This window comes from Pseudophryne corroboree, chromosome 9 (assembly GCF_028390025.1).
Source record: "Pseudophryne corroboree isolate aPseCor3 chromosome 9, aPseCor3.hap2, whole genome shotgun sequence".
NCBI lineage: Eukaryota > Metazoa > Chordata > Amphibia > Anura > Myobatrachidae > Pseudophryne > Pseudophryne corroboree.
The window spans coordinates 96,448,849-96,468,017 of NC_086452.1; the positions used below are offsets into that span (position 1 = coordinate 96,448,849).

Here is a 19,169-nt window from a genome sequence, read left to right on the forward strand (position 1 = left end):
TATTCTTATTAAAAAAGTAAAAATAAGAATTTACTTACCGATAATTCTATTTCTCGTAGTCCGTAGTGGATGCTGGGGACTCCGTCAGGACCATGGGGAATAGCGGCTCCGCAGGAGACAGGGCACAAAAGTAAAAGCTTTAGGATCAGGTGGTGTGCACTGGCTCCTCCCCCTATGATCCTCCTCCAAGCCTCAGTTAGGATACTGTGCCCGGACGAGCGTACACAATAAGGAAGGATTTTGAATCCCGGGTAAGACTCATACCAGCCACACCAATCACACTGTACAACCTGTGATCTGAACCCAGTTAACAGCATGATAACAGCGGAGCCTCTGAAAAGATGGCTCACAACAATAATAACCCGATTTTTGTAACAATAACTATGTACAAGTATTGCAGACAATCCGCACTTGGGATGGGCGCCCAGCATCCACTACGGACTACGAGAAATAGAATTATTGGTAAGTAAATTCTTATTTTCTCTGACGTCCTAAGTGGATGCTGGGGACTCCGTCAGGACCATGGGGATTATACCAAAGCTCCCAAACGGGCGGGAGAGTGCGGATGACTCTGCAGCACCGAGTGAGAGAACTCCAGGTCCTCCTCAGCCAGGGTGTGCCCCTGACCAAGTAGCAGCTCGGCAAAGTTGTAAAGCCGAGACCCCTCGGGCAGCCGCCCAAGATGAGCCCACCTTCCTTGTGGAATGGGCATTTACATATTTTGGCTGTGGCAGGCCTGCCACAGAATGTGCAAGCTGAATTGTACTACACATCCAACTAGCAATCGTCTGCTTAGAAGCAAGAGCACCCAGTTTGTTGGGTGCATACAGGATAACAGCAAGTCAGTTTTCCTGACTCCAGCCGTCCTGGAAACCTATATTTTCAGGGCCCTGACAACATCTAGCAACTTGGAGTCCTCCAAGTCCCTAGTAGCCGCAGGTACCACAATAAGCTGGTTCAGGTGAAACGCTGACACCACCTTAGGGAGAAACTGGGGACGAGTCCGCAGCTCTGCCCTGTCCGAATGGACAATCAGATATGGGCTTTTGTGAGACAAAGCCGCCAATTCTGACACTCGCCTGGCCGAGGCCAGGGCCAACATCATGGTCATCTTTCCATGTGAGATATTTCAAATCCACAGATTTGAGCGGTTTAAACCAATGTGATTTGAGGAATCCCAGAACTACGTTGAGATCCCACAGTGCCACTGGAGGCACAAAAGGGGGTTGTATATGCAGTACTCCCTTGACAAACTTCTGGACTTCAGGAACTGAAGCCAATTCTTTCTGGAAGAAAATCGACAGGGCCGAAATTTGAACCTTAATGGACCCCCAATTTGAGGCCCATAGACACTCCTGTTTGCAGGAAATGCAGGAATCGACCGAGTTGAAATTTCTTCGTGGGGCCTTCCTGGCCTCACACCACGCAACATATTTTCGCCACATGTGGTGATAATGTTGTGCGGTCACCTCCTTCCTGGCTTTGACCAGGGTAGGAATGACCTCTTCCGGAATGCCTTTTTTCCCTTAGGATCCGGCGTTCAACCGCCATGCCGTCAAACGCAGCCGCGGTAAGTCTTGGAACAGACATGGTACTTGCTGAAGCAAGTCCCTTCTTAGCGGCAGAGGCCATGAGTCCTCTGTGAGCATCTCTTGAAGTTCCGGATACCAAGTCCTTCTTGGCCAATCCGGAGCCACGAGTATAGTTCTTACTCCTCTACGTCTTATAATTCTCAGTACCTTAGGTATGAGAAGCAGAGGAGGGAACACATACACCGACTGGTACACCCACGGTGTTACCAGAACGTCCACAGCTATTGCCTGAGGGTCTCTTGACCTGGCGCAATACCTGTCCAGTTTTTTGTTCAGGCGGGACGCCATCATGTCCACCTTTGGTCTTTCCCAACGGTTCACAATCATGTGGAAGACTTCCCGATGAAGTCCCCACTCTCCCGGGTGGAGGTCGTGCTGAGGAAGTCTGCTTCCCAGTTGTCCACTCCCGGAATGAACACTGCTGACAGTGCTATCACATGATTTTCCGCCCAGCGAAGAATCCTTGCAGTTTCTGCCATTGCCCTCCTGCTTCTTGTGCCGCCCTGTCTGTTTACGTGGGCGACTGCCGTGATGTTGTCCCACTGGATCAATACCGGCTGACCTTGAAGCAGAGGTCTTGCTAAGCTTAGAGCATTGTAAATTGCTCTTAGCTCCAGTATATTTATGTGGAGAGAAGTCTCCAGACTTGATCACACTCCCTGGAAATTTTTTCCTTGTGTGACTGCTCCCCAGCCTTTCAGGCTGGCATCCGTGGTCACCAGGACCCAGTCCTGAATGCCGAATCTGTGGCCCTTTAGTAGATGAGCACTCTGCAGCCACCACAGAAGAGACACCCTTGTCCTTGGAGACAGGGTTATCCGCTGATGCATCTGAAGATGCGATCCGGACCATTTTTCCAGCAGATCCCACTGAAAAGTTCTTGCGTGAAATCTGCCGAATGGAATCGCTTCGTAAGAAGCCACCATTTTTCCCAGGACCCTTGTGCAATGATGCACTGACACTTTTCCTGGTTTTAGGAGGTTCCTGACTAGCTCGGATAACTCCCTGGCTTTCTCCTCCGGGAGAAACACCTTTTTCTGGACTGTGTCCAGAATCATCCCTAGGAACAGCAGACGTGTCGTCGGAGACAGCTGCAATTTTGGAATATTTAGAATCCACCCGTGCTGTCGTAGAACTACTTGAGATAGTGCTACTCCGACCTCCAACTGTTCTCTGGACCTTGCCCTTATCAGGAGATCGTCCAAGTAAGGGATAATTAAGACGCCTTTTCTTTGAAGAAGAATCATCATTTCGGCCATTACCTTGGTAAAGACCCGGGGTGCCGTGGACAATCCAACGGCAGCGTCTGAAACTGATAGTGACAGTTTTGTACCACGAACCTGAGGTACCCTTGGTGAGAAGGGCAAATTGGGACATGGAGGTAAGCATCCTTGATGTCCAGGGACACCATATAGTCCCCTTCTTCCTGGTTCGCTATCACTGCTCTGAGTGACTCCATCTTGATTTGAACCTTTGTATGTAAGTGTTCAAATATTTCAGATTTAGAATAGGTCTCACCGAGCCGTCTGGCTTCAGTACCACAATATAGTGTGGAATAATACCCCTTTCCTTGTTGTAGGAGGGGTACTTTGATTATCACCTGCTGGGAATACAGCTTGTGAATTGTTTCCAATACTGCCTCCCTGTCGGAGGGAGACGTTGGTAAAGCAGACTTCAGGAACCTGCGAGGGGGAGACGTCTTGAATTTCCAATCTGTACCCCTGGGATACTACTTGTAGGATCCAGGGGTCCACTTGCGAGTGAGCCCACTGCGCGCTGAAACTCTTGAGACGACCCCCCACCGCACCTGAGTCAGCTTGTACGGCCCCAGCGTCATGCTGAGGACTTGGCAAAAGCGGTGGAGGGCTTCTGTTCCTGGGAATGGGCTGCCTGCTGCAGTCTTCTTCCCTTTCCTCTATCCCTGGGCAGATATGACTGGCCTTTTGCCTGCTTGCCCTTATGGGGACGAAAGGACTGAGGCTGAAAAGACGGTGTCTTTTTCTGCTGAGATGTGACTTGGGGTAAAAAAAATAAAAAAAAAGTGGATTTTCCAGCTGTTGCCGTGGCCACCAGGTCCGATGGACCGACCCCAAATAACTCCTCCCCTTTATACGGCAATACTTCCATGTGCCGTTTGGAATCTGCATCACCTGACCACTGTCGTGTCCATAAACATCTTCTGGCAGATATGGACATCGCACTTACTCTTGATGCCAGAGTGCAAATATCCCTCTGTGCATCTCGCATATATAGAAATGCATCCTTTAAATGCTCTATAGTCAATAAAATACTGTCCCTGTCAAGGGTATCAATATTTTCAGTCAGGGAATCCGACCAAGCCACCCCAGCGCTGCACATCAAGGCTGAGGCGATCGCTGGTCGCAGTATAACACCAGTATGTGTGTATATACTTTTTAGGATATTTTCCAGCCTCCTATCAGCTGGCTCCTTGAGGGCGGCCGTATCTGGAGACGGTAACGCCACTTGTTTTGATAAGCGTGTGAGCGCCTTATCCACCCTAAGGGGTGTTTCCCAACGCGCCCTAACTTCTGGCGGGAAAGGGTATAACGCCAATAATTTTCTATCGGGGGAAACCCACGCATCATCACACACTTCATTCAATTTATCTGATTCAGGAAAAACTACAGGTAGTTTTTTCACACCCCACATAATACCCTCTTTTGTGGTACTTGTAGTATCAGAAATATGTAACACCTCCTTCATTGCCCTTAACATGTAACGTGTGGCCCAAATGGAAAATATGTTTGTTTCTTCACCGTCGACACTGGAGTCAGTGTCCGTGTCTGTGTCTGTGTCGACCGACTGAGGTAAATGGGCGTTTTAAAGCCCCTGACGGTGTTTGAGACGCCTGGACAGGTACTAATTGGTTTGCCGGCCGTCTCATGTCGTCAACCGACCTTGCAGCGTGTTGACATTATCACGTAATTCCCTAAATAAGCCATCCATTCCGGTGTCGACTCCCTAGAGAGTGACATCACCATTACAGGCAATTGCTCCGCCTCCTCACCAACATCGTCCTCATACATGTCGACACACACGTACCGACACACAGCACACACACAGGGAATGCTCTGATAGAGGACAGGACCCCACTAGCCCTTTGGGGAGACAGAGGGAGAGTTTGCCAGCACACACCAAAACGCTATATTATACAGGGACAACCTTATATAAGTGTTTTCCCTTATAGCATCTTAATATATAATAATATCGCCAAATAAGTGCCCCCCCTCTCTGTTTTAACCCTGTTTCTGTAGTGCAGTGCAGGGGAGAGCCTGGGAGCCTTCCTAGCAGCGGAGCTGTGTAGGAAAATGGCGCTGTGTGCTGAGGAGAATAGGCCCCGCCCCCTTTTCGGCGGGCTTCTTCTCCCGTTTTTCTGACAACCTGGCAGGGGTTAAATACATCCATATAGCCCCAGGGGCTATATGTGATGTATTTTTAGCCAGCATAGGTACTTTCATTGCTGCCCAGGGCGCCCCCCCAAGCGCCCTGCACCCTCAGTGACCGTTGGTGTGAAGTGTGCTGAGAGCAATGGCGCACAGCTGCAGTGCTGTGCGCTACCTCATGAAGACTGAGAAGTCTTCAGCCGCCGATTTCTGGACCTCTTCTCTCTTCAGCATCTGCAAGGGGGTCGGCGGCGCGGCTCCGGTGACCCATCCAGGCTGTACCTGTGATCGTCCCTCTGGAGCTAGTGTCCAGTAGCCTAAGAAGCCAATCCATCCTGCACGCAGGTGAGTTCACTTCTTCTCCCCTAAGTCCCTCGTTGCAGTGAGCCTGTTGCCAGCAGGACTCACTGAAAATAAAAAACCTAACAAAACTTTTACTCTAAGCAGCTCTTTAGGAGAGCCACCTAGATTGCACCCTTCTCGGCCGGGCACAAAAACCTAACTGAGGCTTGGAGGAGGGTCATAGGGGGAGGAGCCAGTGCACACCACCTGATCCTAAAGCTTTTACTTTTGTGCCCTGTCTCCTGCGGAGCCGCTATTCCCCATGGTCCTGACGGAGTCCCCAGCATCCACTTAGGACGTCAGAGAAAAATTGTTAAAGAACTACTTTTCGTCCTCCCATAAACAGTTAAAATATGAGGAAAGGACCTTTTTATACGTAAGCCGTATCTGCCCTGGCATTCTACAAGCCAGTGTTGTCAGGCTGCGCTCACTGCTCATATATACACTATAGCAATTGGACACCCGTCCAGACTTCAGTGCACAGCTCAGCACCCAATACCACTTGACCTTGCAGCTATTATCTGAAAGTCCCTTTGTGAGTGGTGCCTATGAGACGGTGCTGGGGAAGGCGAGGTACCCGGGGCGGCAGCATGCAGGTGGGGTGGAGAGATGCTTGATGAGGAGTGCTGCTGGTACAGGGTCAGGGCTGCACACTCTCTCTCTCTCTCTCTGGCTGCTGCGCCCTCTGGGAGACTCTGACAGCTACTGTTGGGAGGAAGCCCCGCCCTCCTCCAGACAGTCCCGAAAAGTCTATCAGCTCATGCTAGGTGTGCCCATCGGGTTGCATTATCCAGACATGAGTCAGGTTACAGGTCCTGGGAATAACCCTGGTCGACTGAAGGGGCACGAACCCAGCACTGGCAACTTGGTTCGGCCCCTTTCAGACATAAGCTGGACCCCGGGTAGTTTCGCTTTTCCTCCGGCAAAATCCCGGGTTTCTCTATATGTCTGAAAGGAGTATTGGATACCACCTCCAAAAGTATTATATGCCCTACGGATGGTGTAATGGTTAGCAATACTGCTGCAGTGAGGTCATGGGTTCGATTCCCACCATGGCCCTCTCTGTGTAGAGTTTGTATATTATCCCCGTGCTTGCATGGGGTTCCTTAGTGTGCTCTGGTTTCTACCCAACAGTCCAAAAATATACTGGTAGGTTAATTGGCTTTCAACAAAAATTAACCCTAGTGTGTAAGTGTGTGTGTATATGTACATGGACTTACTAGATGGGCCAAGTGGTCGTTATCTGCAGTCAAATTATATGTTTCTATGTTACCCCCTTGTGTCAATAACAGGGATAATTATTGGCATAAGGGACAGTATAAATCCCTTTTAATATGAACAGTACATGTTTTTGTATTACGAAAAGGAAAATAATTCTAATGGATAAAACACAATAAACTACAAAGTGTAAATTATAAAGCTATTAAAATACTGGTTATGTTATGCAAAGCCATAGGGTTGGTAGGCACGGTCTATTTTCTTACCTACTGTAGAATGAATAGAATAGACAGGTAATAATAAGTAGTGACCGCATGAGTGCTAACCATTTACAGACACAATAGTTATCAAAGTTTATAACTATATTATGGTTACTTTGGGCAGTACGGATGGTGTAATGGTTAGCATTACTGCCTCACAGCACTGAGGTCATGGGTTCGATTCCCACCATGGCTCTAACTGTGTAGAGTTTGTATATTCTCCCCGTACATGCGTGGGTTTCCTCCGGGTACTCCGGTTTCCTCCCACAATCCAAAAATATAGGTTAATTGGATCCCAACAAAATTAACCCTAGCGTGAAAACGGTTGTGCATGTACATGTGGTAGGGAATATAGAGTGTAAGCTCCACTGGGGCAGGGACTGATGTGAATGGCCAAAGATTCTCTGTAAAGCGCTGCGGAATATGTGTGCGCTATATAAATAACAGGTAATAATAATAATAATAATACTTGTATTTTATATCAGTCACAATTCTGAAAGCTGCTAACGAAATACAGACATGTTCATTGATTAGAAGGAACATAGCAAGTGAAGGGTTAAAGCTCCAGCAATGTCTCAGTGTTTCCAGCCTTCCATCACTTGTAGCTGCTGGAAAGCCTCCCCCGCTGGATGAATCACATTGCCTGTTACTCACATGTAGCAGCAGAACCGCAGCTAGGAAGCTCTGGCCCTGACAATAGCCGATGTCCTCGTCATATAAGGAATAGGTCTGCAAAATAAAGAGAGGTCAAGTTGCACACATGCATGGTTAAAGCTCATATACGGAACTGAGGAGGAACATCTATAAGCAGGAATCTTTCATTTACAAGCAGGAATCTTTCCTGGTATTCAAATGTTTCTAAAAAGATTTTTTCCTATGTCCTCGGAAATGTTTACTTTCATTTTGACTTTTAAGTGTCCCATCGCCTACACAGGAGAACATGGACTATCAATTCACCCAGACCCAGGGAGACTACAGAAATAGGAGGCAATTCACTAGGGGGACGATTCAGGCCCTGACGCCGATGTGTAAAAATCGCTACAAAGCATTTTCTGCACATCTGCACATGCACGTACGCCAGTATGCGCATGTGCAAGGACCTAAACTGCATTCTCTTCAGAACACAATTGAAGACCTGAAGGGAGCGGGAACGAGGCGTTGACACAGTGTTTTGTGGGTGTCGATGCTCGGGTTTAGAAGCAGGCGTGTCCGGGCCGTGGCGGCTGCGTGGCATCACCCGCAGCCACTGCAGACCTTAACATGGCGGGTAGCCCTCTGCTCTGGCATGTCTGCGGGGGTGGGTGGGGGGGGGGGGGATGAATCCGGCATGCAGGGCGGATTTGTCTTGTGTTGGGTGTCACACTGCTTGTCAATGAAATTGATCGTAGATGTGCGTTTTCTTGCACAACTACGATCCAGTCTGAATTAGGCTATAGGTCCTGACAAATGAGAATAATATCCTAGCGTATATGGTGAGTGCACTTTAAGAGACTCATACTAATTATCAAAGTCTCATTATACATTTATAAACGCCAAAGTCTCCCGCAGTGATATGCAGAGCTGTACACACCAGACACTAAGATAATTACCAAGCACAGAGACACAATGAGGACCCAGCTCACATGCATCTACAGTACAACTACAAAGTACATGATCACGAAATACTGTATATTTTGTAAATGCCAATTGCCCAGGGTGCAGATAAAATGCAATCCATGTACTATAGTGGATGCGGTTGCTACAGGGTCTGGAAGTGAAGTGATCTCCCCCCATCCCCACAAGGCGGGCTGCTACCCAGTTTTGCTATTGGGCTGGGCGATGCATTGTTTTGCACCTGCCAAAGGTGGTTTAGTCCTTGGCAATTTTCTTTTCTAACCAATTACACACTGCCACTTTGCATGTTCTTTAAGATGGATGTATTTCCTAGCTTCCCGTCTGATTATACATGTACAGATAGCGAACACCATACTGTGCATGCTAGAGGAATTTATGTATCTCATGTAATTTAAAAGTGCACAGTAAGGGCACCTACACCTGTGGCAAACGCAGGATTTCTAAAGGGGGGTTTCCAAATGCAATCCACAATCTCCCACTCTGCAGAACATGGAATACAGCATTAATAGTTAACACTAAAAGATGGTCTAAGATATAGACTGTATCAAACATATTTAAATAATATAAATAAGTAGCCAGGAAACGGTTAAATATACTATAATAAGTAAATATACAAATATAATAGAACCAGTACTGCACTTACTAAGCACATATTCTCCCACCTCATGGTAAGGCACCTGATTCTTCTTCCTGCTAGCTACTCTCTGGTCCAGGTCACTGATTGAGGACTCACATCCACACACACACCGCAATTAAGCTGCTCCCATTGGGCATCTGCAGTAACTATGCTCTGTCCCTTAAACTGCATGATGTGGTGGTGGCAGCTCCAGTAATCATATTATATCCCATTCCTATTGTTGTCATAATTTGAGCCACTTCCCAAGAGGAGGGGGTTCCGGGCAACCGGAAACCTCCCCTGCATTTGCCTATGTACACAAAGGCGTTGAAATGCAACTACATTTACTTTGTCCTTGTGTTAAAAGAATGTTCTCAAAGACTCCTTGCAGCATAAAGTATTATGGGGGAGATGTAACAAACAGTATAAAGTGTTGAGAAGTAGGTTGGAGGAGAAGTTGCCTACAGCAGCCAATAAGTTTCTATCATTTATCAAGTACATTCTATAAAATAATAGGTAGAATCTGATTGGTTGCTATATGCAACTTTCTCCCTCTTCCCCATATACTTAATCATCACCCCTATAGGACGCTATTGTATTTAACGGAGCTTTGGAGCTTACCATCTCTTATCAGCATAAATGTGAGTATAAAAGGCTATTCAAACCACACATTAAACACAAAATTAGCTTCTTATGTTCTGTATGTATAAATCTGTTCTTAATCTTTATGTGTTTCCCCAGGTAAATGCAACAAATTTGTATAATCATTATATTCAGAGGTAATGTCATTGTATACAGGAATAACAGAATGGGCGCTCAATCCAGTTTCAAAATAAAAATAATATATAAAAAGTACATAACAAGTTGTAAGTCTGTATAGGAATCCTTTTGTTTATATATTTATATTCTTATGCAGATGAACAGTCTCTCTTTGTCGATGTTAAATTACTTCAACAATACCTCAGAAGGGAAACAAAAACAACAAAAAAAGGAACCATAGTGTAGTATTTCAGGATATACCATCAAATATTCCAATTGCTCCAAAGAACACCACAAATCACAAATTATGTGGTGTTCTTTGGAGAAATTGGAATATTGGATGGTTTATCCTGAAATACTACACTATGGTTCCTTTTTTTGTTGTTTTTATATTTCTATTAACAGAATTTGGTGGTCCTTATTTACAGAGGGCTGCATAGGTCCCTAGGTTGCGCCTTGGGACATTTATTTCTGTATTTGTATATGTCATGTTTAGAGCAAAGTAATTTATGGTCATACTGCTTCAACATTGGACAGCAAGATTGGCGTAGTGGCTAGCATAACAGTCTCACAGCCCTGAGGTCATAAATTCAAAGTACACTGCTCAAAAAAATAAAGGGAACACTTAAACAACACAATGTAACTCTTCTGTGAAATCAAACTGTCCACTTAGGAAGCAACACTGATTGACAATCAATTTCACATGCTGTTGTGCAAATGGAAAAGACAACAGGTGGAAATTATAGGCAATTAGCAAGACACCCCCAATAAAGTAGTTGTTCTGCAGGTGGTGACCACAGACCACTTCTCAGCTCCTATGCTTTCTGGCTGATGTTTTGGTCACTTTTGAAAGCTGGCGGTGCTTTCACTCTAGTGGTAGCATGAGACGGAGTCTACAACCCACACAAGTGGCTCAGGTAGTGCAGCTCATCCAGGATGGCACATCAATGCGAGCTGCTGTGGCAAGAAGGTTTGCTGTGTCTGTCAGCGTAGTGTCCAGAGCATGGAGGCGCTACCGGGAGACATGCCAGTACATCAGGAGACGTGGAGGAGGCCGTAGGAGGGCAACAACCCAGCAGCAGGACCGCTACCTCCGCCTTTGTGCAAGGAGGAACAGGAGGAGCACTGCCAGAGCCCTGCAAAATGACCTCCAGCAAGCCACAAATGTGCATGTGTCTACTCAAACGATCAGAAACAGACTCCATGAGGGTGGTATGAGGGCCCAACGTCCACAGGTGGGGGTTGTGCTTACAGCCCAACACCATGCAGGACGTTTGGCATTTGCCAGAGAACACCAAGATTGGCAAATTCGCCACTGGCGCCCTGTGCTCTTCACAGATGAAAGCAGGTTCTCATTGAGCACATGTGACAGACGTGACAGAGTCTGGAGACGCCAAGGAGAACGTTCTGCTGCCTGCAACATCCTCCAGCATGACCGGTTTGGCAGTGGGTCAGTAATGGTGTGGGGTGGCATTTCTTTGGGGGCCGCACAGCCCTCCATGTGCTCGCCAGAGGTAGCCTGACTGCCATTAGGTACCGAGATGAGATCCTCAAACCCCTTGTGAGACCATATGCTGGTGCGGTTGGCCCTGGGTTCCTCCTAATGCAAGACAATGCTAGACCTCATGTGGCTGGAGTGTGTCAGCAGTTCCTGCAAGACGAAGGCATTGATGCTATGGACTGGCCCGCCCGTTCCCCAGACCTGAATCCAATTGAGCACATCTGGGACATCATGTCTCGCCACGTTGCACCACAGACTGTCCAGGAGTAGGTGGATGCTTTAGTCCAGGTCTGGGAGGAGATCCCTCAGGAGACTATCCGCCACCTCATCAGGAGCATGCCCAGGCGTTGTAGGGAGGTCATACAGGCACGTGGAGGCCACACACACTACTGAGCCTCATTTTGACTTGTTTTAAGGACATTACATCAAAGTTGGATCAGCCTGTAGTGTGTTTTTACACTTTAATTTTGAGTGTGACTCCAAATCCAGACCTCCATGGGTTAATACATTTTATTTCCATTGATAATTGTGTGATTTTGTTGTCAGCACATTCAACTATGTAAAGAACAAAGTATTTAATAAGAATATTTCATTCATTCAGATCTAGGATGTGTTATTTTAGTGTTCCCTTTATTTTTTTGAGCAGTGTACTATGGGTGGCGTTTGTATGCTCTCCCCATGTTTGAATGGGTTTTCTTTGGTTTCTTAGGTTTACTCCCACACTCACAAAAAAAAACACAGGTAGGTTACTTGGCTTTAGACATAAAAACAACCCTAGGGTGTATCTTTAAAGCTCTGTGTGCACTAGATACATAACTGTCTATAATGATAATCTATTTAATAATTCATGGGGATCTGTCATATGCATTGGGAGTGGAGTGGACACTGCCCATCCTTCTCACACCTAATCCAACCACAGCAAAGGGATAGACCAGGAGAGGGTAGGGTCCAGCATAGGGTGAGTATAGCATGAAAGGGGTGTGGGGGGGGGGTGACCTGGGATATGACTGGTCCATATTAATAGCAATATTACTATAGCTACTTTGGGGAAATTTGCTGTCAATATTATAGGTGCTGCCATATTCTAAGCCAGTGGCAGTTTTCAGCCAATGGTCTGATGGCCATCAAAATTATTTTCTTATATTATTGACTCTGACACACATCTCAACATATTTGATCGTGGCTGAGTGTGCTGTACATTTTTGTTAAATATAAATCCATGAAAACAATGGAAGCTACAGTGATGGACTTTCCCATTCTAGTATTGTATACAATTTTAAAGTTGACGTTGTGCCCTAGAAAACGTATGACTTCCTCTATATGCTCCCTATCTCCTATGTCCTTTATTCTAGGTTCCCTTGCCCTCAGACTCTTGTTCATTATGCAGACCTGAGCACATCACTTATCTCCGTGAGAGCTCCGAGCAGCTGATCTGAAGAGTGCTGTCTCACCGGAGACATTCCCTTGAGCTTTGTATAAGAAAGCTTGTGTATGACAAGGTCAATGAAGACATAAGGCAGACTGATTATATTGGAAGTGTCGGCCAAACTAAAGTATTGTCGACTTATCCAAGAAGTACTTCTCTCCCATTCGCTAGTGAAGTAAGACCAGAGAAAGCATTGGCTAGGACCTTCAACACTTCAATCACTAGACACCAGTTTAACATTACAATGTCTCACCTTACAGATCTTATATAGAGAATCTTGTCCATCACCCTCCGTGTCCTTGAAGTAATCGTGTGCAGGAAAAGTGCGGTGGACATCTCTTTTGATTACACTCTCTTGGGCCGAATCCTAGTAACAGAATAGTAGACACAGCTGTTATCCCCTTTTATTTGTAAAGGCCGTAGACTGTCTGCATGGTAAGCCCTGCAATACCCAGTGGCCCTGGATGAATTAACTCACATTCAACGAATCAATAAAAGGAAAAAGAACGGACACTTTTTTTATATCTCATCGAACAGACTTCATTTGGTATACAATCATCACATTATAGGACTGAAAGTATACAATCAGAATTTAAACACACTAATGGATGTTGATTTATGTTATGTAAAAATGTATGATAAATATGACACGTCAGTCACAAAAGTCAAACAGGCAGCAGCAATTCTGTCTCCCACTTCTATTCAGGAGATTTGATTATAAACAAATAATTGAGATATAACTGAGGACCCTTTTTGCTTGCTTCGTTGACTCATAAAAAGATTAGAAGAACCATTTAAACCATATGTGATTAACAAGTAGGGTGGTACCCCAAGTTGGATATCAACATCAATTTTCAGTCTTTGCCGATTGTCTGGTGTGCATTTGATGATTCCCGAAACAACATTACACAGACACTTGGGAACCAGCTGAAACAAGGTTGAGCGCTACTGGCTTAATAGGACAACTAAATACGAAATACTGACTTTTTATATATGAAGACAAAATTGCACTGTTGCCCCTTTCCCAGCATACAGTACCGTGGGTTTTTTAAAAATTAATTTAAAACAAGTTCGAGAATTTAATCACAAACCACAAAAGACACATCCAACATTTTATAGCAAATGCAAATATGGGTCAAAAGTTGTAGCAATGTCACTTTTTTTTATTTTTTTATTATTCCTTTAGGTAATCTCAACCCATTTTAAACCTTAATTCTTTGTTGGGATAGGCATACGAATATCCTTACAAAGAATTAAGGTTCAAAAAGGGTTGAGATTACCTAAAGGATAACAAAAAAAGGGGCAGACTAGATGGGCCAAGTAATTCTTATCTGCCGTCAAATTCTATGTCACTGGTCACTAGCAATGTAACATATTACCAATTAAGCCACATGCCAATGGTCAGGCTTCCATGCACAGTCCCATCTGACTTTCCTTATTACCTTAGACCTCTTACTACACACATGATGTAGATAGTATGCTGAACAGACTTATTTACATCAAAGTGATGACAGTGGGGGCATTACACATGGCTTATAACAGTTCAAAATATGAATGCATCTAAGGATCATTGATCCCTATTACAACTGCACATATATATTTGCCGGTATGGTAGTGGATGCATAGACGTGAATTACTGTCATTTTCAGGCTGAGACGGTTTCATGCTGATCTACTATATTGTTTCCTCTTAAAAGTTTCAACTGCTGGCTTTAAAGGTTGTTCCCTGTGGAAAGTGTCAATTACTTGTTCTCAGAGCATGTTGTTCCAGCGCAGCTTTCTGCTTTCGTACTTGTTAGACCAAACATACAGCAAAGAGGAAAATAAAACAACCCATCTAAGGCCGGTTATCCACATCAGTGACGGCACATGTCAGGCATGAGTGCAAATGACAAGCACTGTGTAACCAACATTTACACCTGTGGTTGCGGGACGCGTGGAGAACTCCAGTGACCCCCCTTGTGCTCATTTCAGTGTCAGTAAAGCAAATGCGTGCCGGCACGGTTCCCGACTGCAAGAGAAAGTGGATGTGGGGTTATCTAATCTAACACTTTAAATTCCATACCTGATTGCCTGCTTTTACTGCCATTTAAAAACACGTAAGACAAAGCACGTGTTTTGATGCCAGTTTTTCGAACAAACCTGAATAATCCGCTACACCTTTAGAAAAATTGTTTATTCATATTACACCTTCAATATGGGACTAAGAAACACGAAGCAGTACTAACTAAAACGTTTTTATTCATCTTCAAATTATGCTTGCTGGTTCCCCACTGCATTCAAAGCCACATCATTATTCACATTGTAAATTTAATTTTGTTCCACATCAAAAGATAAATATACCCAAGATGGGAAATGTAATTTATGGGGCATGAAGATAATATTCAACGTTTAACTGTGTCCTAACTTTTGTGCTACATCTCAGTGTCATTATTTCCTTCACCCCCCAATACAGAGGAAAATAGTGAACAATTATAAACGCTGTGTAAAGGAAAAGGGTGCTTTTGCCCAAAGCATCTTACCAAATACTAACGACTTGTTTAGAGCAACATAAAAAAATGCAAGCAAAGATATCTCTACTTGCTATGAGTAACTTAACCTGCGCTCATTATTGCGGCAACTGTATTTGGCAGCTTAAAATTAAGGACTGAAAGGCCAGTGCGATCAATTAAAATGCACAGACAAAATCTACAACATAATGGCTGGTTGCTTGGTAATTCGTGGCCAGATCTTTCACGTGTGAAACCAGAAACCTGTACAGAAGAGTCAGAGTACCTAGCAGACTAGAAAGCCATCAATTGGATGTAAGACAGAAAGCAAACACAGACCATTCAAATCTATATTAAGGTGGGTACACATTAGATGGGACTTGGCGGGGGTGCCGGCGTCGACAAGTGCATACACACTTGGCGATGCCGTCAGTGACAGTGGGGGGGGGGTTGGGTTGCGGGGGCCATGCTGCATGCCAGCAATGTCTCCAGATTGAGTTTCATGCAGGTCCAATGGGCAATGTTGCTGACGACCCACGGGAGCACTCATCATCAGCGCAATAGTGCATACACACTGGATGATTTTAACAGTTTGTCGTTCCGATCTGTCGGAATCGGTCAAATCGGTAAAAAAAATCATCTTATGTGCACCCAGCTTTACTCTTGACAATACTTGTGCTGTGAATCCAGACTGATTGTTAATATTGGCAGGGCAAAGTGGTACCCCGGACTGGCGTTACGCTAATACCGGGCACCTGCGCAGAAGTGCTCAGTACTCTGGCAGGTAGAATGCAAGAGTGGGGAATTCGGACGCCTGAGCAATGTGTGCGGCTCAGACTGGCATAAAGTCCATTAAGAAAGCACCAACTAAAAATATATGTTAAGTGATTGGTATTACTGCAGATGCCATGGTCCCAAGGTCCTGTACCTTGCCCATTCGCATTATTTGTGGATACCTGCGGCCAGACCCGGATTCTTATAAAGGGCCCCATACACTACAACGATATGTCTGAGGATAAAGTCGGAGGCGTTTTCCCTTGAACTCTCCCGGGAGCTTCCCGGGAGTGGTTCCATATGATTCCATACATTTTGCATGCGATATATCATATGTGATCCCAGCCATGCCTGCGGAAAGCGACATATCACGAGTGCAGCACTAACGATCTAGGGGAGCCGATCCGACCCTCACGGGAACGCGCATCGGATCGGAAACTCATCCAAAATGCCCGATTTCACCCGATATATCAGCCTGAATGCCTGAAACTGGATGAAATCGGGCATTATCGTTCTAGTGTATGGGGCCCTTTAGACCTGCTTATGGCTTGTGCGAGTTATTTGTGAATACCTACAGTCAGGGACGGATTCTTACAAGACCTGTTATATGTGTTAAAACTGTGTTTACTGGACACCTCCCGAGCTCTCTGTACTTTATCTAACCACCTGCTATTGTGGAGTACCTAGTGTGTTTGTAGATCCACTATCTGCTACACAATCTGAGAGTTGGTTACCCTGAAGCCATAAGAACAAATGAGAAGTTCACTTGTTATTGGTTATCGTCTACCTGTTTCCTTAACTCTGAGACACTCTGCTACTGGAATTCGTTAAATATAGAGGAGAATTACTGTATAGTATTCACATATTACTGACCAATTAAATTTTGCTCTCCCTTCATAGATAGATACTGCTGCATATAAAACCATGCGATAATGAGGACTGTTTATCAGCACATGTGGGAGCATGACACTTCTGGGTCTATAACTGTTATGGAGAGCATGGTACAATGGTGGGCTTGATACTATCAGCATAAGAGTACAAAGTGGGCATTCTATCCTGTCCACATGTTGCTGTTATTTCCCTGATTACAGCAATGGGGGTCATTCAGAGTTGATCGCTAGCTGCCTTTGTTCGCAGCGCAGCAATCAGGCAAAAAAATCGGCATTTCTGCGCATGAGTATGGACCGCGGCGCAATGCGCACGTGCGATGTATGGGTACAAAGTCCTTTGTGGTTTTGCACAGGTTCTAGCGAAGTTTTCATTTGCACTGGCGGCTGCAAGATGATTGACAGGAAGGGGGTGTTTCTGGGTGTCAACTGACCGTTTTTAGGGAGTGCTTAGAAAAATGCAGGCGTGCTAGGGAAAACGCAGGCGTGGCTGGCCGAACGCTGGGCGGGTGTGTGACGTCAAAAGCCAACCCTCCAATGTTAGATCAACGCACACGAAGAGTAAGTCCATGGCTGGTCTTGTTTTGCACAAAATGTTTTTGCAGGCGCTCTGCTGCACAGGCGTTCCCACTTCTGCAAAGCGAAAATACACTCCCCAGTGGGCGGCGACAATGCGTTTGCACGGCTGCTAAAAACTGCTAGCGAGCGATCAACTCGGAATGAGCCCCATGTACATTAGGCTGGTATACTAAGCATGGGGCTGTACACTACATTAGGCTGGTATATGGAGCATGGGGCCGGACACTACATTAGGCTGGTATACTGAGCATGGGGCTGTACGCTACATTAGGCTGGTATACGGAGCATGGGGCTGTACGCTACATTAGGCTGGTATACGGAGCATGGGGTTGTACACTACATTAGGCTGGTATACTGAGCATGGGGCTGTACACTACATTAGGCTGGTATACGGAGCATGGGGCTGTACACTACATTAGGCTGGTATACGGAGCATGGGGCTGTACACTACATTAGGCTGGTATACAGAGCATGGGGCTGTACACTACATTAGGCTGGTATATGGAGCATGGGGCCGGACACTACATTAGGCTGGTATACTGAGCATGGGGCTGTACGCTACATTAGGCTGGTATACGGAGCATGGGGCTGTACGCTACATTAGGCTGGTATACGGAGCATGGGGTTGTACACTACATTAGGCTGGTATACTGAGCATGGGGCTGTACACTACATTAGGCTGGTATACGGAGCATGGGGCTGTACACTACATTAGGCTGGTATACGGAGCATGGGGCTGTACACTACATTAGGCTGGTATACAGAGCATGGGGCTGTACACTACATTAGGCTGGTATACGGAGCATGGGGCCAGACACTACATTAGGCTGGTATACGGAGCATGGGACCGGACACCACATTAGGCTGGTATACGGAGCATGGGGCTGGACACTACATTAGGCTGGTATACTGAGCATGGGGCTGTACGCTACATTAGGCTGGTATACGGAGCATGGGGCTGTACGCTACATTAGGCTGGTATACGGAGCATGGAGCTGTACGCTACATTAGGCTGGTATACGGAGCATGGGGCTGTACGCTACATTAGGCTGGTATACGGAGCATGGGGCTGTACACTACATTAGGCTGGTATACGGAGCATGGGGCTGTACACTACATTAGGCTGGTATACGGAGCATGAGGCTGTACACTACATTAGGCTGGTATACGGAGCATGGGGCTGTACACTACATTAGGCTGGTATACGGAGCATGGGGCTGTACACTACATTAGGCTGGTATACTGAGCATGGGGCTGTATATTACATTACGCTGGTATACTGAGCATGGGGCTGTACACTACATTAGGCTGGTATACGGAGCATGGGGCTGTACACTACATTAGGCTGGTATACGGAGCATGGGGCTGTACACTACATTAGGCTGGTATACGGAGCATGGGGCTGGACACTACATTAGGCTGGTATACTGAGCATGGGGCTGTACACTACATTAGGCTGGTATACGGAGCATGGGGCTGTACACTACATTAGGCTGGTATACGGAGCATGGGGCTGTACACTACATTAGGCTGGTATACGGAGCATGGTGCTGTACACTACATTAGGCTGGTATACGGAGCATGGGGCTGTACACTACATTAGGCTGGTATACGGAGCATGGGGCTGTACGCTACATTAGGCTGGTATACTGAGCATGGGGCTGTACACTACATTAGGCTGGTATACGGAGCACGGGGCTGTACACTAC

General features: G+C 45.9%; 1 protein-coding gene across 3 annotated transcripts in view; it reads right to left on the reverse strand.

Moving 5' to 3' along the window:
* RABGAP1L (RAB GTPase activating protein 1 like) overlaps positions 1–19,169 on the reverse strand; it is a 690,515-nt gene that overhangs the window by 226,709 nt on the left and 444,637 nt on the right. For all 3 annotated transcript variants that reach the window (XM_063939666.1, XM_063939667.1, XM_063939668.1), the window contains exons 14-15: positions 12,986–13,099; positions 7,471–7,545 (exon numbers count right to left, since the gene is read on the reverse strand). In XM_063939666.1, coding sequence (XP_063795736.1) covers positions 7,471–7,545; positions 12,986–13,099 — 189 coding nt within the window. The remainder of the gene's footprint in view (positions 1–7,470; positions 7,546–12,985; positions 13,100–19,169) is intronic.